General features: G+C 43.0%; 1 protein-coding gene across 1 annotated transcript; it reads right to left on the bottom strand.

Annotated features, from left to right (window-relative positions):
- ano6 (anoctamin 6) lies at positions 1-25,787 on the bottom strand (the record flags this gene model as incomplete). Its single annotated transcript, XM_080537988.1, has 20 exons — positions 1-213; positions 839-944; positions 2,524-2,729; positions 3,468-3,673; positions 4,501-4,631; positions 4,766-4,863; positions 5,132-5,301; positions 5,675-5,900; positions 6,706-6,783; positions 9,746-9,891; positions 10,713-10,773; positions 12,013-12,118; positions 12,746-12,880; positions 13,233-13,345; positions 14,586-14,699; positions 18,631-18,918; positions 20,241-20,306; positions 21,908-22,036; positions 23,988-24,058; positions 25,739-25,787. The coding sequence occupies 20 exons, from the start codon at positions 25,785-25,787 to the stop codon at positions 1-3; spliced, it is 2,712 nt and encodes a 903-aa protein (XP_080394114.1).
- Between the last annotated feature and the right edge of the window lie 327 nt (positions 25,788-26,114).

Below are 26,114 nucleotides of genomic sequence, written 5' to 3'. Positions count from 1 at the left end.
TCAGGACTCTGAAGTCCCACCTCCCCCAAAGCCCTCAGTGTGTTGTAGGAGTTTGTCAGCGACTGGCTTCAGGCGTTTGGTCACCAGCTTGAGGTTGGTCTCGTGAAGGATGACCTGGGTCAAGTACTTCTCTCTCTTGATCTGTTCCCTCACGGCGTAAGGCACGTCCGGGATCACGTAAGACAGGACAAACTTGGTGAGGTACACAATGTGCTGAGGGGAAAGGAAGGTTTCGTTAGGCTACCAGTCTCTCAGATAATTGAATTCAAAATAATTAATTAAATTAAATAATTAATTCTCCTAATTACATACAAATCCCAAAATGGTCTTGGACCAAAATACATATCAGATCTCCTCCCACCCTATATTCCCGCAAGGTCCCTAAGGTCAGCTGAGACTAACCAGCTAATAATTCCAAGAGTAAAAACAAAACACGGTGCAGCAGCTTTCAGTCACGCTGCTGCATGCTCCTGGAACAAACTCCCTGAAGAAATCAAACAGCCCCAAACCCTTAAAATATTTAAATCTAAGCTAAAAAAAAATGTTTTGCAGCTGTTATGATTAAACACAAACACTTAACTATTGTCTTATTAAATGTGTTATCTATTTACTCCTTATATTTGCTTTTATTCATTGTCATTTTTATTTTCTTACTATGCTGCTCTTGCTGGATTTTTAAATAATGTATGTAAAGCACTTTGAATTGCCCCTGTTGTATGAAATGTGCTGTACTAATAAACTGGCCTTGCCTTGCCTAGGCTGGAAAAGGTGTCATGGTCACCTAGCATTAACAGTGGAAAGAGAAAATCTAGATCTTTTTTGCAGTTCACACACTCACCTCTACAACAATGATGAAGGCCATCTTGGCAGCGATCACATGCCAGTAGTAAATACTGTACTCATATTCTCTGTCATGTCCTGGGGGATAGCGGAAATCTCGATACCTTAAACAAGAAAGATGTAAACGGTCATTGGTGATCCTCACCTGAAACCTCAGAGAAGCTGATGGAAACGCTCTACTGTCTAAGGGTTTAGGATTAGTACACTTTATTGAAGGGGCATTCAATCAACAACAAAGTGGTCAGTTTTCACCGTGTTTTAAAGGTGTATTAGCGTTTGTATAGAATTACAGTCTAAGCTGTAGAACCATCCTTCTCAGTGAATTTCAGACAAATAATAAATAAATAAAACATGTTGAAATATTCATAGATACAACTATAGTAAATACTTTTTTACCTGATTTAAACCTGATTAAAACCAACTGTTTTGCAACAAAGGTCTAGAGTAGTCCCAACAGCGCCCTCTAGGGTAGCACCGCGGTGTAGCCAGAGAACAGCTGATTCAACACCTGCCATCAGGTGAGGCCACTACGTGCAGCAAATCGAACGCTGATTTCAATGCTGAAAGCAGTGAGTCCGTGCCACGTTTTCATTTGTTCATTTCATCAACAATTAACTGACATTGTTAAATCGCTTCTTAGACACCTGCTTTTCCCCTTTACTGTGTCCCCTATGACTTCTACTGCCCCCCTTGTACTGTCTCTCTGTTCTCCAGTGTCTATATATATATATATACAGTAAATGTTTTATTTTTTTAAAACGTTTTCCTTCTATCACTGAGACTGCCAATCCGCTTGTTAAGTCTGACGTCAAAAGTGACGTTTAGCCATTTCCGAGTCCAAACCAGAAATTCCCTGCACCAGAGTACCTGTGAACTACAGCGGTAGAATGACAGTTTAATCGTTTTTTAGACTCGGATCTATTCATACAACAAGGGACACAGCACTTTCCCGTTTTCTCCATATTGTCAGGGTATTTGAGCCTCGGAAAAGCGCTATATAAATATAATTAATTATTATTATTATGTCGGCATTTCGAAGACAGCGCCTCAGCCAACGTTGGACCCGGAAACACGTCACGACTTAACAAGCGGATGGCCCCGGGCCTGAGCTGGATTATTCTTCCTAATACGACTGGTGGATTGATGATTCATCAATCGTGTATTGATTGTAAGTCGCTTTGGAATAAGGCGTCTGCTAAATGCCAAAAATGTTCATGTAAATGTAAATCAGCAACTGTCAAGACAAGTTCTTCGCCATGCCAACAGAGAACATTTTGAAGATGTTTTAGCAAATACAAATACATTTTTATCAGTTGTGTTTTGTGCAATAAACCTCTGATATGGCTTTTAATAAAATAATGACACAATTATTTGCAAAAGGTGGGATGATTTGGTATGTGGCGTAGGTAGGGTACACATTCAGGAATTGCAGGAATTGGCCTTCCCCAGAGGAGGTTAGGGCTTCAGGGTGCGCTGCCATAGTACCTTTGTGACATGGGTTATCCCTAGTTGGAGCTAACTCCCTTAGCTTGCTTCATAGTATACCCCTCTACTCCAGGCCAAGTCTTATAGCTACGTACGACCCTATACTCCTCACACTACCACTGGAATTGTAACAATGGCAGAAATGCAGAAGTACAAGCCAACAGAATAGTGTAGTTTCTAGTCAGAGGTGGTCTGTACCTGCACGTGGTGGTGTTACTGAACCAGTAAGGCACCTGGCGAGGTCGGCTGTGGTTAGAGAAGTCCTGGATGTCAAACACAGACAGCGTGTTGTTGATGTAGCCCTCCATGGTGTGGGATGAGTGGTCTCCATAGGGATACACTGAGAAGGACCAGTAGTACACCAGCCGTGGGATCATGTCAGACGTGAAGGCGATGATCATGGCCTGGGAGGAGAAACCAGGAGGAGGTGTGGATCCATCAGACTGATCCTGTCTACTCAATCTGACTCAATTGAAGCATTTCGTGAACTGCATCGGATTCAAACTCGGATTCAAAGTCAAGCTATATTTCGTGACGTTAGAATTATAAGGTTCTATCTCCATTTTTGTCAAAATTGAGTTTTTTACATAATCTGATCCATTAGGTGTTTATTAATGCCTGTGTGGTGTTATTTTTAAAATGTTGACATGTTTTAGTTAGTAATTAATAAAATACAAAGGTTCCATCTCACAAAACATAATGGAATGTAAAAACTTTGACGCTCAATATCTCTGAACTGCCCTAAACGGAGATAGAACCTTATCATTCTAAGCTCACGATTTGACTTGAAACACTCATCAATAGTAAAGAAATAAGCTCTCTTAGATCCAATGAAGTTCCAGGCAGATGAGGAGGAGCGGTGTGTGGGGAGCATGCAGCCTCCGGCCTGTAGAGGGAGCCTGTGAGGGAGAGTGGCTGAGGGCATAGTTGGACACTGTGCCGGTGTCTCAATGATTCCATCAGCAACTCTCCACCACAGTCCTGTAGCACCCTCTACAGGCCAGAGGCTGCATGCTCCCTCTACAGGCCAGAGGCTGCATGCACCCTCTACAGGCCAGAGGCTGCATGCTCCCTCTATAGGCCAGAGGCTGCATGCTCCCTCTACAGGCCACAGGCTGCATGCTCCCCACACAGTTACTTACATTAGTCGCCACAGCCAAGATGGCGACGCCCTGGAGGATGGGCTGCCACGCCCCGATGTCCTGGGCCTTCTCCGGCACGCTGCGGCGGTACTGGGTGGTGATCTTCCAGGCGTCCACCCGGATCTCAAACAGGTTGTTGACAAGAGCCAGGACAGGAGCCAGAGGGAACGAGGCCACGAACAGAGTCACGAACCCAAACTGGATCACTGTGGAGAAGACACACAGTCATAGTCACCGCCTGACCACCATGGGGTCTAGAGCCTTCAGTCACTCTGTCCCCCGTCTCTGTAACTCTCTTCCACAAGACATCCGCAATATTGACTCTCTCCCCACCTTCAAATCCTGCCTGAAAACCCACCTTTTTAAACTGGCGGATTTTTAATTGATGGTTGTTTTTAAGTCTTTTGTTTTGTCTTGTTTTGGTTGTTTTTGGTTGTTCGAATCACTGTTTGAACCTGTTTGAATCTGTTGCTTGTTTTTAACTTGTGCTCTGTAAGGTGTCCTTGAGTGCTCTGAAAGGCGCCTATAAATAAAATGCATTATTATTATTATTATAGTGGCCAACTGAATCACTGTGGACAAGACACAGTCATGGTAGGTTAATGGTGGCCTAGTGGATAATGAGTTGAATGGGTGATCAGAAGGTCATGAGTTCAAATCCCACCTGGGAACACCACCACTAGTGTGCTCTTGAGTAAAGGCACTTAGCCCTGAGTTACTCCAGGGAGACTGTCCCTGTCATCTCTAATTATAAGTCACTAATTGGATAAAAGCGTCTGCTAAATGGAAGACACGTTGGGCTTAGTGCCCAAACTGAAGCACTGCAAAGTGATAACCTGAGTTTAAGCCTACATTGAATATATCTGAGATGCAGTCATTTGTTGCATACTGCTGCATACTTTGTTAGGAGATTCGGTCATGTTTAAGATGGAGTGCTGCTTCACTGTTAGTCAGAACACAGACATGCATACCTTGTCCACCATCTCGAACCCACAAACACATTCAAAGCTTTCCTCTTCATACTGTATCTTACCCATCTCCAGGTACTCATAAAAAAGTCCCAGCTTTCCAATGTCCTGCAGCTGGTAGTCCTGCTCCCAGCGAGGGATCACCTTCTCAGAGCCCACCCGTGTGCAGTAGCGGAAAATCAAATTCTTCACCCACCTAATGAAGAGAGATAGAACTTAAAAGGTGCAATCTATCTATCTATCTATCAAAGTCCTCTATCCTGCAACAAATGTAGACACAAATAAAGAAATAACTAAATTATTAATAATTTACGGCAGCCAATGACTTACGGCAACAAAACCTCCTGAATATTATTCCAGATGGCCTTTCCACCCATGATGACCGTCAACTGGGTCGTCAACTCAATGAGGCATCCTCCTGGATCACACTGTATGGACATCACACTGGATCAACGCTAAATGGTAAATGGACTGCACTTATATAGCGCCTTTTTTGCTGCTCCAAAGCGCTTTACAACGGCCTCTCATTCACCCGTTCACACACACATTCACACACCAATGGCGGCAAGCTGCCATGCAAGGCGCTGGCCCGCTCACTGGGAGCAGAGATTTACTTAGATTCAACTTTTTTGTCATTGCAGAGTACAAGTACCAGACCATGAGATGCGGTAAAGGACATGAAGCTGATGGGCGTACCTCCTCGTTCCTGTACTTGCCCAGCAGGTAGACGGGCTGCCCGGGGTATCCCACCACCTTCCCTTTGGCGAAGGCGATGTAGAAGCAGGAGGAGTAGTAGTTGACGAATTGGAAGAGGAACATCTTCAGAGTCAGACTGTTCTCATACTCCGTCTTCGTCCTGGGGAGCTCTGGGTGAGACAGGGTGAGACAGATGGGTGAGACAGGTAAGACAACCCTCTGGGTGAGACAGGGTGAGACAGACGGGTGAGACAGGTAAGACAACCCTCTGGGTGAGACCGGTAGAACAACCTTCAGAACATTCTGCATTTCCCAGGGTACAGTGGGAGGCTAATGTTTAATTTTCAACTGAAAAAGTGCAATTGATTGAAGATTAACTCTGTTGAAATGGTGAAACAAAATATTTTCAATCTAATTTGAACAGAATCAGCCAGCTCGATCTGATCCTGGTTCAGAGAAAAGGGATGTCATTTTAATGTGTTAATTAACTTGTCACTTCATTGACTGAATGCCTTTCGTGCTGTTTTCATTTGGGGTTCTAACCGAAGTCGGTGATCCAGACGGCGACCCTCTCGTAGAGGATGTTGAGGATCATGATGACCACGAAGCTGATGATGGAGGCCGTGACTGAGGTGGCCATCTGTGGAGTCACATACTCCTTAAAGGGCTCGAGCTCTTTCAGGTCGGCCCGGAGTCTTGCAGAAAATGTAAAGAACACTGCTAAGCGGTACACGATAATGGCCACCACCGATGCCACGATCAGCACAATCTGTATACAGTATGAAAACAAAAACAAGAGATGGAGAAGTCAGACTTAGGGCGTTTTCACATAATAGTCCTCTTTAAATGAGCCAAGTTCACTCAAAGTTCAGTGAACAAAGACGTGTACAGTGTTCACACTCAATGAGTTCTCTTGCTGGTCCATATTTCACAGTTGGTCCCTTTCAGAAGAGAAAAGAGAGGCCCTTTTTTTAATTCATGCTCTGGTGAACACTCCAAATGAATGAATGAAACCCTTTGAAGCGAACTGAACTGAGGCCATCTCCAGATCACATCAGGTCTGCAGTGCAGTTCAATGTGCAATTACCCAAGGTGCAGGTCAGTTAATACCAGTTAAAGCTGGTTCTGTGAAAGCAAAGTGGACCTCATCACTGCTGAAAAAGAGTTCTTGAACTTTTTCTCAACCTCTTGGTTCATTAAAGAGTTTGGATCTTTTAATGAGGATGATGTTAAAATACCCTGAAAATGTTGGCCAACCGTTTCACAAAAATTGGCTGAATATCTTGTATCCTGATGTGATACTGAACATGTAAGGATACTGGGTGGTAGAACGCACATATCTAGGAAAAGTCATGAAAGGAGGGCCCTGAAATTTGATCGAGTGCAAAGATAGAACATTTTTCTTTACTCACAGGGATCAAATGACCTCATGGCTGTTCTAGTGTTAAAAGAGCAGGTAAAAGTAATGGATGGAGGATTGATAGGAAAGGGTTAGGGTTAAGGGGTTTTGAAAGGGGTTGTAGCATTTCTATAGGTACTGTATATAAGGTAGGACAAGATAGGACAAGTCTTACCCAGAACAAGACAGTCCAGATGCCTATAGACACTCTAACACACCGACCGCAGGCTGTGTAAGGCACCCTCTCCTTCACCTGGAACACAAGAGCAGGAACATGTTTACAGGACAATAATAACCAGCAGGTGTTGTTCATTGTGTTACTAGTGGAGAACAATGACTAAAGTCTAAGACCCAAAACCAGGTGAATGCAACAGAGATAGACTCAGGGATATGATGTCGCTATATCCCAAAGCACGAGCAGACTAAATGGTAAATGGACTGCACTTATATAGCGCCTTTTTGTTGCTCCAAAGCTCTTTACAACGGCCTCTCATTCACACACACATTCACACACCAATGGCGGCAAGCTGCCATACAAGCGCCGGCCCGCTCACTGGGAGCAATTTTGGGGTTCAGTGTCTTGCCCAAGGACACTTCGACATGTGGCCAGCCGGGGCTCGAACCGCTGATCTGCCAACCTTGTGATCATTAGACGGCGACTCTACCTCCTGAGACACAGCCACCCCTACCTAAGACTACCGGCATAGAAAGCCAGCCTGAAGCTAGACAATTCACTTGCTGAAAAAAAGAAAGACAAAATGAAAGCACGATGACTGGCACTGGCCCCAGGCCTGAGCATAGATGACTGTTTCCTGCTACGACTGGTGGATAGATGATTCACTTACTCTCCTGCTATGACTGGTGGATAGACGATTCACTTACTCTCCTGCTATGACTAGTGAACAGATGATTCACTTACTCTCCTTCTATGACTGGTGGATAGATGATTCACTTACTGAGTCAAATGTATTTGTTGTAAGTCGCTTTGGATAAAGGCGTCTGCTAAATGCCCAAAAATGTAAAAATGTAATGTAAATGTTTTTGTCATGTGGCTATCAGGTTATGTATATATTGCTTATATTGCAGGTTATATTGCACAAGCAACATCGCTAACAAGTGAAAAGTATTGCTTGCATTAGGCTGAAACATCTCTGAAGTCACTCCACTGAATCTACCATTACATCTCAAAATACATTTCACAAAATTGACATTCTGGGGTGGACATGATGTAACTTAGTGATAGTTTTAATGGTCTTCATTGTGTGATTTACTAAAGGTCGTCTGGACCATATTAAAGTCCAGTAGATCACACCATTACTCCCTTTATGTGTACAAAGCCCTACCCCTACTGCATAAGCTATCTACAGAGTACATTACAGTTTGTAATGTGTGTGTATGCATGGCTCTTACATTTGTCTCAATGGGACTCCCTACCAAAGTAAAGGTTACATTTACATTTTTTTATTGGCCTAGATGGTTTTTAGATACAAACTAAACTAAGTTCCCATACTTTTCTAGTCATATTTTGGTTTGGCCATATTGGACACCATTCATTCTGACAATGAGGAATCACAATAACAAAATGCATGGATAATAGTGGAGGTGAAATGGATGTGGATGGATGTGTATATACTACCCTTGCTCACCCTGACTATCAATATTTTGTGGGTTGCAAGATATGTACCCCAGGGTAGCAGGGTACTGTCTGGACTGATATGTACCCCAGGGTAGCAGGGTACTGTCTGGACTGATATGTACCCCAGGGTAGCAGGGTACTGTCTGGACTGGCAGGTATGTACCCCAGGGTACTGTCTGGACTGGCAGGTATGCACCCCGGGGTACTGTCTGGACTGGCAGGTATGTACCCCAGGGTAGCAGGGTACTGTCTGGACTGGCAGGTATGTGCCCCAGGGTACTGTCTGGACTGGCAGGTATGCACCCCGGGGTACTGTCTGGACTGGCAGAGCACAACACAGGTGTGAGGACAAGAGGAATGAGGGAGCAGGGAGATTGGAATGCTTTTGTAAATCCTGAAACGCACGTAAGGCTTCAAACCTGCCAAATGTCAGCCAAGGTAGAGATACCTCTATCAACCTCTATCAACCTCTATCAACGTCAATTTGAAAATGGACTGGCCCCTCAAGAGGAGGTTGTCGTTGTTGAATAGTGGCATATTGGGGTGGTGTTGAAGAATTGTATTTCAACGAGAGCCCATTGAAAATGCTGCCCACTGTCATCTCCAATAAAGGTCAGGGTTAGTTAGCTTCGGTAATTGTTGCCAAAAGGCAGTCATTGGTTTGGGGGGGGGGGGGGGTTGACTGTCCCATGTTCATGCTATCAACTGACCAAGACAGACTCTTCTTCTGGTCGATGGCCATGTCTATCCCTGTGGGGAGCATGCAGCGTCTGGCCTGTAGAGGGAGCTACAGGACTGTGTCGGAGTGTGGATGATGGGATGATTAGCACCAGCTGGCCGGTGGCCAATTATCCCACCAGCACCCACCCACCCTCCACCACAGGCCCGCAGCTCCCTCTACAGCTCTCTACCCACTAAAACACAGGCCTGTATCTCCCTCTACAGCTCTCTACCCACTAAAACACAGGCCTGTATCTCCCTCTACAGCTCTCTACCCACTAAAACACAGGCCTGTAGCTCCCTCTACAGCTCTCTACCCACTAAAACACAGGCCTGTATCTCCCTCTACAGCTCTCTACCCACTAAAACACAGGCCTGTATCTCCCTCTACAGCTCTCTACAGGCCTGTATCTCCCTCTACAGCTCTCTACCCACTAAAACACAGGCCTGTATCTCCCTCTACAGCTCTCTACAGGCCTGTAGCTCCCTCTACAGCTCTCTACCCACTAAAACACAGGCCTGTAGCTCCCTCTACAGCTCTCTACCCACTAAAACACAGGCCTGTAGCTCCCTCTACAGCTCTCTACCCACTAAAACACAGGCCTGTATCTCCCTCTACAGCTCTCTACCCACTAAAACACAGGCCTCGGGTGACTCACCCCAGATGGCCATGAAGACAGCAAACACCAGCGTCCCGTAGTTATCAAATATGCAGAGTTTCTACAAGAGAGGAAGTCCAGTACAACACATCAGGCCTGGGTTTAGCATCTCTAGCTCCCTCTACAGGCCAGACGCTGCACCCGCCCCAACAGGGCCTTTCTCCATGTGACTGGGCTGACGGCTCTGTCTCCCCCCTCACCCGTGTGACGGGGTTCATCCTCTCATGGGTGCACTTGGCCTCGTACTCCGGCCGCGGCTGCTCCTCCTGCTCTAGGAACTCCACTGTGTCCCACTCGTACTCCAGCTCCGCCTGGTAGCGCTTCCAGAACTCCAGGAACAAGGTCACTGGAACAAAGGCGGGAACAGGCGGAAAATCGTGACGTTAGAATTATAAGGTTCTATCTCCATTTTTGGTCAAAATTGTGTTTTTTTACATTATCTGATCCATTAGGTGTTTATTAATGCCTGTGTGGTGTTATTTTTAAAATGTTGACATTTTTTAGTTAGTAATTAATAAAATACAAAGGTTCCCATCTCACAAAACATAATGGAATGTAAAAACTTTGACGCTCAATATCTCTGAACTACCCTAAACGGAGATAGAACCTTATCATTCTAAGCTCACAAAATCTGTAATGCTGTACTTTATACAATTATTCGGTACTCAAAATAAATAATACAAAAATAATTTGATGTTCTATGTTAATAAGAGGTAAGTAGCTGATGGTAAGATAAAGCGCCAAGAAAATACATTGATTGTTGCGTCCCGAAATCTGAAAAGAATAAATTCCTCCTTTCCCTCATCATGACCTCTGATGTGATGACAGTACTGGGTAGGTGTCTACTGTCTCGATTAGACCTATCACACTCTTTCAGATGGATTGTCATAAAGATAAGTATTCATATAAACTGTCAACATTGTTGGTTTTACTAAACCTGTAATCCAGTGAACCTGAAGTGTAAGCACCAGGATGTGAGTGATGTCACAATCCCAACATGGCTCCCTGTCCATACCGGTTATGTTCATATTGTCATGGTTCATGCAACTAATACCTAATGAGGTTGGACAGCATACTCAAATACAGCGTCCAGACAACAGATACAAGGGGCAACTGTAAAATGCAGAGGAGTCTAAATGAAATGATGTTAGGTGTTAGGGGACTCACCCCAGATGGCCATGAAGACAGCAAACACCAGCGTCCCGTAGTTATCAAATATGCAGAGTTTCTACAAGAGAGGAAGTCCAGTAAAAACACATCAGGCCTGGGTTTATCATCTACACAAAGAACACAACTTGTTCAGAGCGGTTGAATATCACTTAATAACTGGCCATTCAATTCGGTTGTTAAGTCTGACGTCAAACGTGACGTTTAGCAATTTCCGGGTCCAAACCAGAAATTCCCTGCACCATAGTAGCAGTGTACTACAGCGGTAGAATGACAGTTCAATCGTTTTTTAGACATGGATCTATTCATACAACAAGGGACACAGCACTTTCCCGTTTTTCCCATATTTGTCAGCGTCTTTGAGCCTCGGAAAAGCGCTATATAAATATAATGAATTATTATTATTATTACTGAGGCATTTCGAAGAGAGCGCCTCAGCCAATGTTGGACCCGGAAACACGTCACGACTTAACAACCGAATACTGTCCAGCATACTGTTATACCAAGAAGACATCATTGTGGTTCAAGGGTTACATTTGGGTTTACAACTCTCAAGTAGGGCTATTAATCATGAGAGTGTAACTCCAAATCTCCATTAACCTTCCTCTTCCGTTTGTTTCATTTTCCAACTTTCGGTCAAAATTGACCGGTGTGTTTTGCACAGTGATATCTCTGGAACCCCTTATCCAATTTTGATGGTTGACATCTCATTTGAACAGTCAAAGCAAGTAGAATCAAGGGGTGACAGACAGAATGACACCAGGGGTTAATTTCATATTATAATTTTGCAGCAAGTTCAAAGTTAGTGTTTACTGTACATTACTGTATATTATAAAAATGCCTGCCATGTAGGCTGTGTGTACTAGAGATGGAAATTATTTAGTTAGTGTTGTAGCTGAGATTCTTCCCGTTCCATTGATGCATGGGATGTATTGATTTGATACAGGCAAGCCAGTGTTTCATTGTGTAGCCTACTTTCATCTTTCATTTTCCAACTTTGCTACTTTCGGTCAAAATGTTCCTATGGCGGTCAATTCTGACCGGAAACATCATAGGTGTGACACGGTTCAATACATCCCCCAAAATGCAATGCAATTCAATGCAATCAAGTGTATATGCTCAGGGGCCTAGGGTGGAGGATAACATAAGGTCTTGAGGCAATGGGATGAAAAACACAATATTTATGATTACAGACAAAGTCATTCGGTCAGATTTGACCGGGAACACAAGAGGGAGGTTAAACAATTCAGGGCTCTACAACTGTGACAGGATTCAAGAGTGAATTAAAGCACTATCTCACTTTAGAGGATTCACAGGTGCTGTTGAGCCTCCAGTAGGTGCACTCCTTATCACATTGGGGACACATCACAATTTCTCCTCCAATCAGAGGGTTGCACACCTCTTTGCTGTCCAATGAAAATGAACAGAGCAGAGCAGGTCAAACCCAACCAATGAACTCCACAACAACGTGCATGTTGTACAGAACACACAACATACAAGGTTATACACTTACACAGTTTAAATGTATTTGTAATACAGTTCCCTCCAAGTATTGGAAAGAGGAATCATTTTGTCTTCTCTTAGCTTTGAAACACAACAATTACTAGAAGGTTAGAGTAGAGATTCTTCGCTTTAATTCAATGTTTTCCTTTGTCAGATTTGGAAATTACAACCCTTTTTATACATGCTTCCCTGTTTTCAATACTTATGAGGGCACTGTATATCAAAACATATCCACATACAGTAATTGTCAGCCCACAATTAATGTGCTCCCAAAATATAACATCTATACAAACCGCATAGACATCCTAGTAGCATAGACATCCTAGTAGCATAGATATCCTAGTAGCAAGCTTAGATTTGCTTAGATTTGAGTAAAGTTGCTTTGGATGGACTCATTACAACCTGTTGTCTTGTATTTAAAAAGTTCCAATATCTGATGTTTTAATATACACTGACAGTGCTGCAGTGCACATAGCTATGGATAATATGGTCTGCTAAATGACTGAAAGGGAAATGGAAACAGAGCATACCTCCAGGTGCTTGTTTCCTGAGTGTTATACCCGTAGATGAAACAACCTAGTCCAACGATAGCAGCCAGCGCTAGCATGGCCGTGTAGAAGCCCAGCCAGGCAAAGTAAATTCCAATCTTCTCCCCGTAATACTTTCTGTGATGAAATGAAAAGAACAAATGTGTTGTTAAAACCTTATTGTAATAGCATTTAATCAACCTTTACTTTGAAATAAGATATGCATATGTTACGGTACATGTGGGAATACGGTACATGTGGGAAAACTAGGGTTAGGGTTAGGTGCTAGGTGCTAGGGTTAGAGTTAGGGGTAGGGTTAGACATGCCAGCATGTACCAAGTCACCCTAGCACCTAACCCTAACCCTAGTTTTCCCACATGTACCGTATTCCCACATATACTTTTAACCAATACAACATGTGATATGATCATATTATTTGTGTAAGAAATAATCACAATACAACAAAATGAATCAACAGTTGTGACGTTACCTTATAAGGTCGAGTGGCTGCATTTTATAGAAGCTTTTAGGATGAGCCCACTCCTTGTACAGAAGATATCTCTCATTGGGGCAGTCCTCCTCTGACTTAACGTTGAATCTGCACTAAGTTCACATAACACTCTGTCAAACAGCAGTCATACACATTCAACACAGCAGTAGTGTAACTTAATCATAATCTATAATGCATTCAAGTCAGCAATCATTGTGTTATAGGCTTCAGTGAGTATGCACAGGACTACCAGACCACAGACAGCTGCAGGTACTTGTACAGGCTGACCTACTGTCATATCAATGCAACCACCAGTGCCATTCACCTATTAGGGAGAGACAATGAATCCACATAACCTCTGTTGTCAGGGGTTACATACAGTGCCTTGCAAAAGTATTCACCCCCTTGGCTTTTTGTCTATTTTATTACATTACAACCTGTAATTTAAACATTTTTTTAATCAGAATTTTATTTGATGAATCTGCACAAAATAGTGTTAGTTTTTTTTTTTTAACCCAACCCTGACTTGTACTTCTCAACAACTTTGTCTCGGACTTGTTTGGAGAGTTCCTTGGTCTTCATGGCAGTGTTTGGTTGGTGGTGCCTCTTGCTTAAGTGTTGCAGCCTCTGGGGCCTTTCAGAAAAGGTGTGTATATACTGACAGATCATGTGACACTTAGATTGCATACAAGTGGACTTCATTTCACTAATTATGTGACTTCTGAAGGTAATTGGTTGCACCAGAGGTTTTTAGGGGCTTCATAACAAAGGGGGTGAATACATATGCACATGCCAATTTTCAGTTCTTTATTTTTTTAAATTCTTTTTTTATATATATATTGCTCATTTCATTTAAAAACTAACACTATTTTGTGCAGATTCATCAAATAAAATTCGGATTAAAAAATGTTTAAATTACAGGTTGTAATGTAATAAAATAGGTAAAAAGCCAAGGGGGGTGAATACTTTTGCAAGGCACTGTATGTGCACATGTGCTTCATACATACTTTTGGATTTTTCAGTTTTATCTACATTTAGTTCTGTTCTTCTTAGACAATTTCCATGTCTGTTGAAATACAAATCGATGATGAGATTAATGAAACGTGTGATGTGTAAACCATTTGTTTGTTGTTCATTTCAAGGGGGTCAAGAGGACATTAAATACAGGACCTGGTGGGGACGTGTTAATCGTTCATGTAACTGCTGACGGCAGCGGCAGAATGTTTTCTGAAATGTTGTCAGTTCGAGTACAAAGCAAATGCCTCCAAATTAATTGGATGGTGCTTCACCCCATCCAATTTTTTGCATTTCAAAAGAAATGCAAAAAAGAAATGGCCCCCGGCCCCCACTCACGTCATGCAGAGGATAGGCAGCCTTGTACACCGCGCTGTCCAGCAGCTTAGTGATGCCAAACTTCTTCAGGTTCCCTTTGACTTCGTAAGGAGCTCGGCTCAGGATGTAGTAAGCCTAACAGGAAGTAAACATGGCAGATCATTCAGTTATCACTGAAGTGTTGAAGAAGAAGAAGAAGAAGAAGAAGAAGAAGAAGGAGAAGAAGAAGAAGAATTATTTTGTATTTAAAAGCACCTTTCTCAAACTCAAGGCCACTGTACAAAAAAAAAAAAAAAAAGGAATAGAAGCAGGACAATAAACAACAAACAGAAACACAACAAACAGAAAGGCAGGGGGATATGGGGGATAGTGTCAATTGATTGGACTTTCCAACACTGCACTTTCAGAAGCAGTATGACCCAAATATTTTCACAGCAGCATGACCCAAATAGACACAATAGTGCGCTGAATGTCTTCATGGCCAGATTTGACATTTGGAAATGCTTCGGGACTGTCTGTTACATAATTCTCTCCAGGCTTTGCAGCTATGTAAATACAACACTCCTCTAAAAGTACACACTAGAAAGGCGCTATTTTCAATATATACAGTACTTTTGCAGGATTGGAAACCTGAAACTGGGCTTTAAAAACAACATGGTGTAATCTCATAAAACATTAGAAAATAAAACCATAAAAAACAGACATTACCTTGAGCCACACATAGGCTACTGGTGTGTATTACAACAAAACAATTTGCACATATTATGTGAGGCACCAATTTTTTCTAACGGAAACCCTGATGTGACACGTTCTAGTCTTTTGGTCCGCATATCGGCAACCAATCAAAATGTTCTGACTTTTCTTTTGAAACACGGAACTACGTTTCAACGTTGTTGAGAATCACAATTGACTAGTCGAGCGAAAATACTGCAACGCAATGGGTTGGGTGAGTAATCTCCACTGCTACCTAGTTAACTAGAACACTACTTTACAAGGTTAGCAGGCTCACAAGACAAACTGTGTTAGTTGACTAGTGATCTGTGATCGATGTTCAACAACACAGAAATGTATTCACATTTTTCAAAAGAAAAGTCTGATCAGATCGGATCCCGATATGCAGACCAAAGCATTAGAACGTGACACATATGATTGTTATAGCTATAGTTATACATATGACACTAATGAAGATATCTTGAATATGAACCATTAATTTTGTATGGGCTTTGTTACATTGTAAATGTTTTCTCTGCAGGGTTAAAGGTCACAAGATGAATCACATGTGGAACAGATGTGCAGAGGCTCTTCCAACAGAAGTACAGTTCTCTTAAAAGCCCGGAGGCGCAACGGAAACCAGGCAGAGGACCAGGAACCAGCCACACAGGGATGACTGAGAGCTCTTTGAACTCTTTAACATTTCAGGGATATTGGATGAAATGCAAATGCCGCTTTGAGCAACACATTTAGGGTGTGTTCTCACTAGAACATTTGCTTCACTTGGAACCGGAGTTTAGGATAAATTTTGCTTTACTCTGCGTTGTTTGGAGCTGTGAGAACGCGCATTCGAAGTCACTCCCGGAGCAAACAACCGACGCATGCTCCGCTTGAAAAGGGTGGTTTCACTCCGACGCATCGAGGCTGTCCATAGGAAAACAACAGGTATCCATTTGGAATGGCCTTGATGTAACAATAAAAACAAGTAATACTATTAAAATGTTTAAATGCAAATATAAACAGGAATTCTTGGATAAATATAAGCTAGAGGAGCTTGAAAATAACGTGAACTAGTATTTTTGTAATTATTTAGTTATCTTTTGCTATAGTAGATAGGTATATTATTTTTGATATTGATAGATAATTTATTGCATAATAATATGATATTGTAAGGGGCAGGACCAGATAAGCTTTGCTTCTTTCTGTCCCTTCTCGAACAAAACCATTGTTGACTATTACTTCCATGTCTAGGAAGATATATTTTATTTTAATTTATATCTTATTTTATTTTATTTGTATTTTATTTTATTTTTAAAAAATTTACATTTTCTGACCAATCAACTACCTCGTCTGTTGCTTCGATTGCGTATGTTACCTCGTTTACATAAAGGGCTGTGAGAACACAAATCAGATAAATAATTTATGCAACAATGTTGCAAACTCATCCACTTGCTCCTGGTCATGATTCAGACTTTCATGTGAGAACATGACCTCAAACTTCAGACATTGTCACACCTTCCACTTCCACCTAGGGGGGCGCAACTGCCTCCCTCTCTCCTGCCTGTAAAATGGCCTGTCCTGTCTGTCTGTCTGTCTGTTCATGGTGGTGTCTGGGCGTGATCAGGTTCAGGTTGCCCCTGTCAGTCATCACGTCCACCTGCTCAGTCTACGCACCTGTTGGCCGTCATCACCGCTCTGTCAACCCCAGCTTTCCGCTCAACCAATGAACCATCCGCTCATCGCCAGATCCTTGTTAGTCTAGTCTAGCTAGTCTTGCTCTTTCGCTATTACGCTAGTATGTTATGTTTTGTCTGACCGCTGTTTCCCTGTGCTCCAGGACCCACCTATCTGCCCGCCTGCCTGTCTGCCTACCTGGCCTGCCCGCCTGCCTTGTCTGCCCGGCCTACCTGCCCTGTCTGCCCGGCCTACCTGTCTGTCTGACCTGACTACCTGCCTGTCTAACCTGACTACCTGTCTGTCTCGTCTGTCTCACCTGACTACCTGTCTGTCTGTCTGTCTGACCTGACTACCTGCCTGTCTGTCTGACCTGACTACCTGTCTGTCTGTCTGACCTGACTACCTGTCTGTCTGTCTGACCTGACTACCTGCCTGTCTGACCTGACTACCTGTCTGTCTAACCTGACTACCTGTCTGTCTAACCTGACTACCTGTCTGTCTGTCTGACCTGACTACCTGCCTGTCTGTCTGACCTGACTACCTGTCTGTCTGTCTAACCTGACTACCTGTCTGTCTCGTCTGTCTCACCTGACTACCTGCCTGTCTGTCTGACCTGACTACCTGTCTGTCTGTCTGACCTGACTACCTGACCTGACTACCTGTCTGTCTGTCTGACCTGACTACCTGTCTGTCTGTCTGACCTGACTACCTGCCTGTCTGACCTGACTACCTGCCTGTCTGACCTGTCTGTCTGACGTGACTACCTGCCTGTCTGACCTGACTACCGTCTGTCTGACCTGTCTGTCTGACCTGTCTGTCTGACCTGTCTGTCTGACCTGACGACCCTGCCTACCTGCCCATACCCCAGTTGCAGTTACACCCGGCCTGTCTGTTCCTGTATTAAATTCCCTATCATTGTCTTTGACTGTGTCCTGACTCGGTGTTCTGCGCCTGGGTTCTCTAGCTTTACCTTAACAGACTCTCTATCACTGAGACTGCCAATGGCCCCGGGCCTGAGCTAGATTACTCTTCCTGATACGACTGGTGGATTGATGATTCACTTGCTTAGTCAAATGTATTGATTGTAAGTCGCTTTGGAATAAGGCGTCTGCTAAATGCCAAACATGTAAATGTAAACATGGTGCAGAACCCAGCCTCTGCAGACGGAGTTGCAACTAGAGTCGACCCTCTATGAAGAGTTCATGGGAAACGCAGAGGAGGAGACAGAGGAGAGGGAGAGCCGGGCAGACTGCCAGATCTGGTGGGGATCCCGGGACCTTCAAGGAGCGGGATATGGGGTATGTGGAATTGTGGGACACCTCATCGCTAAGGCACTTCACTGGTCCTAAACACGAGCGTCTGTGACTCAAGCTTTCACCAAGGTAATAACTGTATAGACTAGTATAACCAGAATAGACTAGTATAGCCAGAATAGACTAGTATAGCCAGAATAGACTAGTATAGCCAGAATAGACTAGTATAGCCTGTATAGACTAGTATAGCCAGTTTAACACAGTTGTTTCCATTTTAATTACGTTTTAATTGTTGGCTGTTTATTTGCTGTGTTATGCTGTATACTACCAAATGTACTGTGAAGCACTGTGTGTCTGCTGTCTTAATAAGTGCTATACAACTAAATCAAAGTAAGTCAAACAAAGTAAGACAAAGTAAGACATGCCATTCTGCTCCTCATGGACGGCGTGAAGAAGAGGTCCTGCTCTTTGACGTAGAAGTACTCCAGCCTGGACTTCTCGAAGGGGGCGGTGAAGAACTCCGTCTCCTTGGCGATCAGGTCCTCGCTGGGGTAGAAGTACTTGGTGAGGCAGGAGAGGAAGCGGAAGGGCGAGGGCTGGGAGGACAGGTCGTTGGGCTGGATGGGCAGCTTGATGTGCATGACCTCGGCGTAGGTGCAGAGCACGTCCCACGGCATGTGGACCTTGACGAACATCAGCTTCTCGTCCACCACCTCAGGAGGGGGAGAGGAACACGGGAATAGAGAGAGAAAGAAAAAAAGACAAGGGGGAAAAAAAGAGAGCTTTTACAGTTCAGTTTGAGCCCTGTTAACTCCCTATAACGTTGTTATACATAACATAGCATAGCAACATAACATAATCCGCTCCGCAGAGAAGGTGATGGGCTGCAACCTGACATCTCTCCAGGCACCGGAGGCGTGCAGGACAGATTGTGGCCAACCCCTCTCACCCCGGACACAATCTGTCTGAAACACTCCCCTCTGGCAGTAGGCTGCGGTCCATCAGGACTAAAACATCTCGCCACAAAAACAGCTTCTTTCCCTCTGCCGTCAGCCTCATCAACAAGGCCCGGGACCCCCACTGACACAGACTCTTACCCCGCCCCCATAGACACTATGGGCCCTATTATGCACTTCATCAATAAGACGAGGCGGTAGATCTAAACTTAAGACGTGGAGGCGTGGTCAAGGCCACTTTGCTATTATGCGTGCTGTAGTGGGCACCTAAAACCCGGCGCTAAGCAAAGAAATTAGTCATGGGTGTGTTTTGGGCGTCTTCTCAATCAACCCAATCAGCGTGCCAGGTGCCATTCCCTTTAAGAACCGGCTGCGTTGAGTCATTAGCGCTATGCTATTATGGAAGTCCTGAGAAGGAGGTCAGCGCGCTTCTCTGCCTCTCCCTTCTGAAATAAAGCATTAATACTGTGACCGTAATTGACGTCTTGCCGTGGAGCCACGTGCGTGTTCATGTGTGCCCACATGCATGCGCAAACCGCGGAGGCGCGCTCGTGTTTCAAAACGTGCATGAAGTCTAAACTTAAGAACTTTTCAAACCACTTCTTAGCGATAGGAGCAAAGTCAGATCGCATAATAGCAGGGGCGCCTAGTGCACTTCATTAACATATGAACACTCCCACAATGAGCAATATATGCACGGGAGTTTTACGTCTTATGAGTGGGCGCCTATAGACACCTGCATAATAGCAGTAGCGCGTATGAAGCGCATAATAAGGGTGGCGGTAGGTCTTAACCTGGCGGTGCGTCTTAATTAACACTTAAGACGGCAAGTTAAGAAGTGCATAATAGGGCCCTATATATTCATTCATTCATTCATTCATTCATATGTATATCTTACTTTATTTTATATCTATGCACCTTGACGTTTTTTGCACTACTTGATTTTTAATTCTTCTTATTATTATTCTATGTTGCCTGTTTGCACGAACAACCACAGCAAATTCCCTGTATGTGAAAACCTACTTGGCGAATAAAGTCATTCTGATTCTGATTCTGATAGTTCTGTCTTGTCTACTCACAGATCTGGTAGCCTCCAGCTCCATCCCCATCTTCATCAAGCTGGCCTCAAAGTACTCTCGCCGGTCCTTGGGGAAAATAGCAGAGGTCATCAGGGGGTCTTGAGTTTGTTTGAATCAGCATCCAAAACCCATCCCAGTGGTTATGTTTCATTACTATTGACTACATGATCAAAACACCAACAAAAATAATAAATAACCAAAACCACATAATAAATAATAAGCATAGTGTTATTAGTGTTATTACATTGACGTTTCGTTTCGATTCTCTTGACTGCTCTGGATATCTGCATGCTACCATTTAGTGTCTGAACTAGCAATAGTCCCAAAGCATTGCATTAACACACAAATCATGATGGGCACAGAATATTTGTCATTAACAGACAAATCAGAATATGAGGAATGCCTTTGGATTTGTGTCCATTAGGTTTCAAGGAAGTGTATCGATGTGGCAATGAAGTGGCTGTCTGGCAAAGCTCAGACACAGGGTGTGTCCCAACAGTCACTCCAGGTTCAAGGTTCCTCCCCTAAGATATTCTCCTCCAGTGCTTTTTGAGTAGGAGGCAAGGAGACATGATGAAAGGACTAGAGGAAAGTCTATTGGGATGCAACCACAGGCTGTATATAATAGACATGGCAGCTGGCCAAAGAGCTGTGTTAATAATAATATGTGTAAACACAGTGGCAGGGGTGCCATAAACTGAACGTTTGTTCCGCTGTCTCCAGTGACATTCCACAGAAAATGGAACAAAATAATTCACTGTTTTTAAAAAAGAAAAAGAAAATGTGCAAGAATAGTGTTCCACCCACTCCACATGTTTGCCTCATTGCTGTGAGTGATGTTGTAAGAGATGATGTTATTATGTTGCAATGTGGTCAGGGGTTTGATCACCGCTCCCAGCATTACAGACTGCCTGCTAACAGGCTCCTCTTATGCTGAGGATGTTGAATCAGTACTTTAAAAACCATGTTAAAACACATACATATTCTTCTGTATTTGATAGAGATATTCCTCAAGGTTTAATGTTTGCATTAGTACTTGTTTGGCATGAAATGATATGGCAAAATACTTTCGCCATTACTCTTACATAGAAGTGACAACACAAACTCCCTTTACAAATACACCCTTTACAAATACTAAATGATGTGGCTATTTAAGGAGACTTAGTGTCATTGGTCAATCAATCAAACTTTATTTATATAGCAAGTCATAGATAAGTCAAGAGAACTCATATGACTGAACATAACAATGATTCTGCTGTTATCAGATAAAGCAATCTTTTCACAACAGTTTGAAACTAATCTGTACCACATTTAGTAATTTATTTGATACACAATTTGGCTTAAAATAAACATAAAAGCTTGTTGAGCCAGGTTTAAAGTTATAGTAAACAGCTGCCAGTTTCTCTACATATAATATTATTTTGGATTCGTAAGATGTGTTCCACAAAACTATGTTTATACTATAAGGCAAAAAGAGATTTTATTGTAGAGAGGCTTTTTGACATCTTTATCCCAGACAGAGACAGATCCTTGTGACTGCTTTTAAGTGAATGATGCCACCTTGTATAACAACAGAACCACCGCCAGAAATATACACACTTTACATACATAATACACATACTTTACATACATAAATCTACATACTTTACATACATAAATCTACATACTTTTCGTCTTTGACACGTGTGCCTTTTGTCATGGTCCTTCTGGTCCTCGTCCTCGTAGACCAACACAAAGTCGATCCGCCTCACCCCGTCATTGAAGAACAGAGAGTCTGGTTTGTCATTGAACTCAGCCTGCGGGCAGAAACAGGGGTCATCTGGTAACTCCAAATCCTGGAACTCGTATACCTCTTCCTCCATGATATTGTACATATTCCCCATCTTTGGTGATGGGAAAGACTGAGGGCTCTAAGAACAGCTTCACCGAGGTCCTGCTTTAATCAGCCACATACTTTGTGCCTGACATCAGACGGGGATGGGGAGAGGACTGCAGAGTCAATAACAGCTGAGTGGCTCCCACCCATTTCTTCCAGGGACAATAACATCCCAACCCTAGGATCTCTCAAACAAAGGATCTTTTCTGTAATTGAGGAGACTTATGGGTATACTATGCAGATAATAGCAACTCAATGAATTGAAATGTAAGATGAATGTTAATGTTATCCTTTATGAACTAGCCTTGCTGTTCTCATGCCTCTTTTATTGTTAATGCAATAGAGTACAAGTACCAGACAATGGGGCGGCTGTGGCGCAGGAGGTAGAGCCGCCGTCTAATGATCGCAAGGTTGGCAGATCGGCGGTTCGAGCCCCGGCTGGCCACATTTCGAAGTGTCCTAGGGCAAGACACTGAACCCCAAATTGCTCCCAGTGAGCGGGCCGGCGCCTTGCATGGTAGCTTGCTGCCATTGGTGTGTGAATGTGTGTGTGAATGGGTGAATGAGAGGCCGTTGTCAAGCGCTTTGGATAAAGGCGCTATATAAGTGCAGTCCATTTACAATGAAATGCAGTTTAGCATCTAACCAGAAGTGCAAATATTGATATAAAACACGGTAGTTAGAGGTATATACAGGAGATGGGTAGCAGTAACTATGTACAGTTAAGGTAGCTACTGTATGTACAGTATGGTGTATTCAGATGTATAAATTAGAGCTTAAATGTGCAAAGATATGTGCAACGGTAGTATTTAGAATTACATTTAAGGTTCTGGTCATCACCTACAGAGCCCTCCATGGTCAGGCACCTGCATACATCTGCGTCCTTACAGCCCCAGTAGGTCTCTCAGGTCCTCTGACCAGGGTTTGTTGGTTGTCCCCCGTGCCAGATTAAAAACCAAAGGTGATCCGAGAATTCCAAACCGTGGCTCCCAAACTCTGGAATGCTCTGCCCTTGGATCTGAGATCAGCGGTCTCGGTCGAAGCTTTTAAAAAACAGCTCAAGACTGTCCTGTACAGTCAGGCTTTTGGCTAACCCCAAAAGCCTGTCTGTCTTTTTGTGTCTTGTTATTATTTTCACTCTTTTACCTATTTCTTTTAACCTGCTATTACTTACTGCTATTGCCTATGTAAAGCACTTTGTGACCACTGGTCTGTGATAGGTGCTATATAAATCAACTTTACTTACTTCACTTACTTACTATTTGCAAACAGCAGTAGTGCAAAGGGTAAGTGAGTGTTCACATTGACCAGGGGTGTGTGAGGTCTGGAGTATTTTAGATGGGCTTGGATTGAACTCTACGGAGTGATGAGAGAATGTGCTCTTTCATTGGATGTTACGTACCAAGATCCCTCCCCCCACGTGACCACAGCATGGGTACTTGTTGTTCGTTGGGTAGGACTATTCTGCAGAGTGGATGCCTATGCTAGCTTGAAACATTGAAGGAAATGGGAGAAAAACTGAATTCTGTTTAATTGGAGCTCTGCCCAAGCAAAGTATTTGATTGGTTTAACATGTTGCGAAACATTTCAAAGGGTTTTCCACCCATTTGTAGCTACTTTCTGCAAAGTATTTCCCCAGACTTTCTGAACTAGGCAAGCCTGGGCTCAACAAGGTTATTTATGAATGAACTGAACACTATATATATAATATAATATATATCATATATTAGAAAACCAAGACAAGTCAATGCTATACAATTATGGTATCAAATGTAAAGGCAGTCATTTGCAGTTCAAAGTAACTAGCAATGCTATCAGCCCTAATTAGTCACATTCATGATGCAGTGTTAATAATAACGGATAAAACTCACCTTCTCTGCTTTGCGAACCGACGCCCCTTCAGGTATAGTTTCATATGTTGGCAAAAACTCCTGAGAATAGACTGCCAGAGAAAGAGACGAGGATGGAGAAAGAATAATAATATTGACATGACATGCATGACAGTATTTTTTTTAATTTATTCTTAAATTGGACATACACCCTGTGTGTGGTGCTACAGTAATAGTTTAAACAGGCAGCACAAAATTATATCTGGAAAACCTTGTAATCCCTCCCCTGGTAGAAAGCTGTATTGGAAAGCTAACTGGAGTCAGATGTTGTTTTGGAAACATTAACCTTAGTAACGTCCTGGAAACGGCTCTGAATGGTCAACTCATATGTTCCATGTTGGAATTACAAAAACTGAAAAGGAATCCCCGTGCTACAAGTATATGACATAAGTGCATCAGACATTTCTCACAGTTTCGATCACATCATAGCAACCACATCAATCTCATCTGTCTGGGATCTGCGCTGTCTGGGAATGTGGCACGAACTCAAGTTGTCACATTATTTCATAGAGAGGTTTTAAACCAAGATACACACACTTCATGTATGTTGAAGGGTAAGATTCCTCTCCAGGGGTGGTAGTTGTACATGCTCTTACTGTTGGCCAAAGGTTGTGTTTACTAGCAAAGACCTACGTTTACAGCAAAGAGCTAGGTTCTAGGCCCTGGACAATCTAGACAAATTGATGGCAGCTACTAGATTGAAATCAAGTGTAATACTGAAACACAACTGTGTACATTTCAAACCTGCAAACTGCGACACTTTAAATGAATGTGCAATAACACTATGTGCAATATGACAACCCTAGGGTACATAAGGTTCAGAGAATAGGAAATGTTAGAATAGGTATAGCATAGCATAGAGTACAGCACAGTGTTTTATTTGTATAGTATAGTGGATAGTGTACATAGCCTTTATTTATGTAAACCAGCTCTTTTCCCTTCTTGTTTTTAGTTTTTTTTTCCTAGCACCAGGGGAGCCCCCCCTCCCAAATTTCGTTGTATGGTACCTGTACTATAGCAATGACAATAAAGACCATTCATTCATAACAGATACAGACAAAACAGTGAGAAAGCACCAGCCAGAGCACTAGTTGTGGTAAGTACCGTAGGGCTTCTGTGTTAAACTGAAGCTTATAGAATAGAGTACTAGAGTACTGTCAAATACAAAAACAAAACACACTAAATAGATGATGTCAGATCCTTTCAGGGCCTCTGTTGTGCTATTTGAGTGGACAGCTTTGACTTAACTCACTAACTGCCGACGAAGTTCTTCAGTGCCAAGTGTTTAATGTGGTACTTACCTAGCAACAATACTTATTAAGCATTATAAGTTATGCATTTTTGGTTAATAAAGACACCATTGATTGCCCTTGGCGCTCTAGACTTTATTCACCATCGGCACGAAATGAGTTAGTGGAAGTTCAAGATGAGTGGGAAAGAATGGATGTCTGAGGGGCAACAAGTGAAATCAAGTCTCAACCATTGTAAACCATAACAACAAACAACTGGACCAAATCATAAAAGGGCTACACGGCATCGACTTCATTAGATTTTTTTTTTTAGATGCTTGAAATAATATCTAAGAATCGATTTGATTTGAGGACAATTGTCCACACAACACATTGCTTGATTCACGACTCACGATCGGAAAAAGCCAAGCACTCCGCCTTTTTCTAACGTCTTATTTTGTGTGTGTTGTTGTGTGAAAATCAAATCAATCCGCATGAACTCACCCACTTCCTCTTCTATCAATCCCATTTCTATCTCCGTGGCCCCTTCCATTTCTGTTTCGGACACAGAGTCCATCTCAAACAATGTCGTGTCCCTACCCAAAATACATGCGTTCAACTTGACTAACCACCGCTGTTTGTACGGAAATAGTGAGAATCCACTTCTACAGTAAACAAGTTTAGACTTGAGGGGATGGGAGGGGCAGGAGGTGTTGGCAGTGACAGCTATGCAGCACAGCCCGTTTCCTTCAGCCCGCAGAGCACAAATACCATTCTGTCTGGCAATCTGACGTAAGAACTTCTCTTCGTAATACGAAACTGTCTTCCCAGTTCCCAGAACAACTAAAGCGGTGTCCAAGCATGACCCAGTTCAAAAAGC

This window comes from Nansenia antarctica (assembly GCF_963989245.1).
Source record: "Nansenia antarctica genome assembly, chromosome: 8".
Lineage (NCBI taxonomy): Eukaryota > Metazoa > Chordata > Actinopteri > Argentiniformes > Microstomatidae > Nansenia > Nansenia antarctica.
The sequence above is the reverse complement of the archived record's forward strand: the minus strand, read 5'-3'. Positions and strand labels throughout refer to the sequence as shown.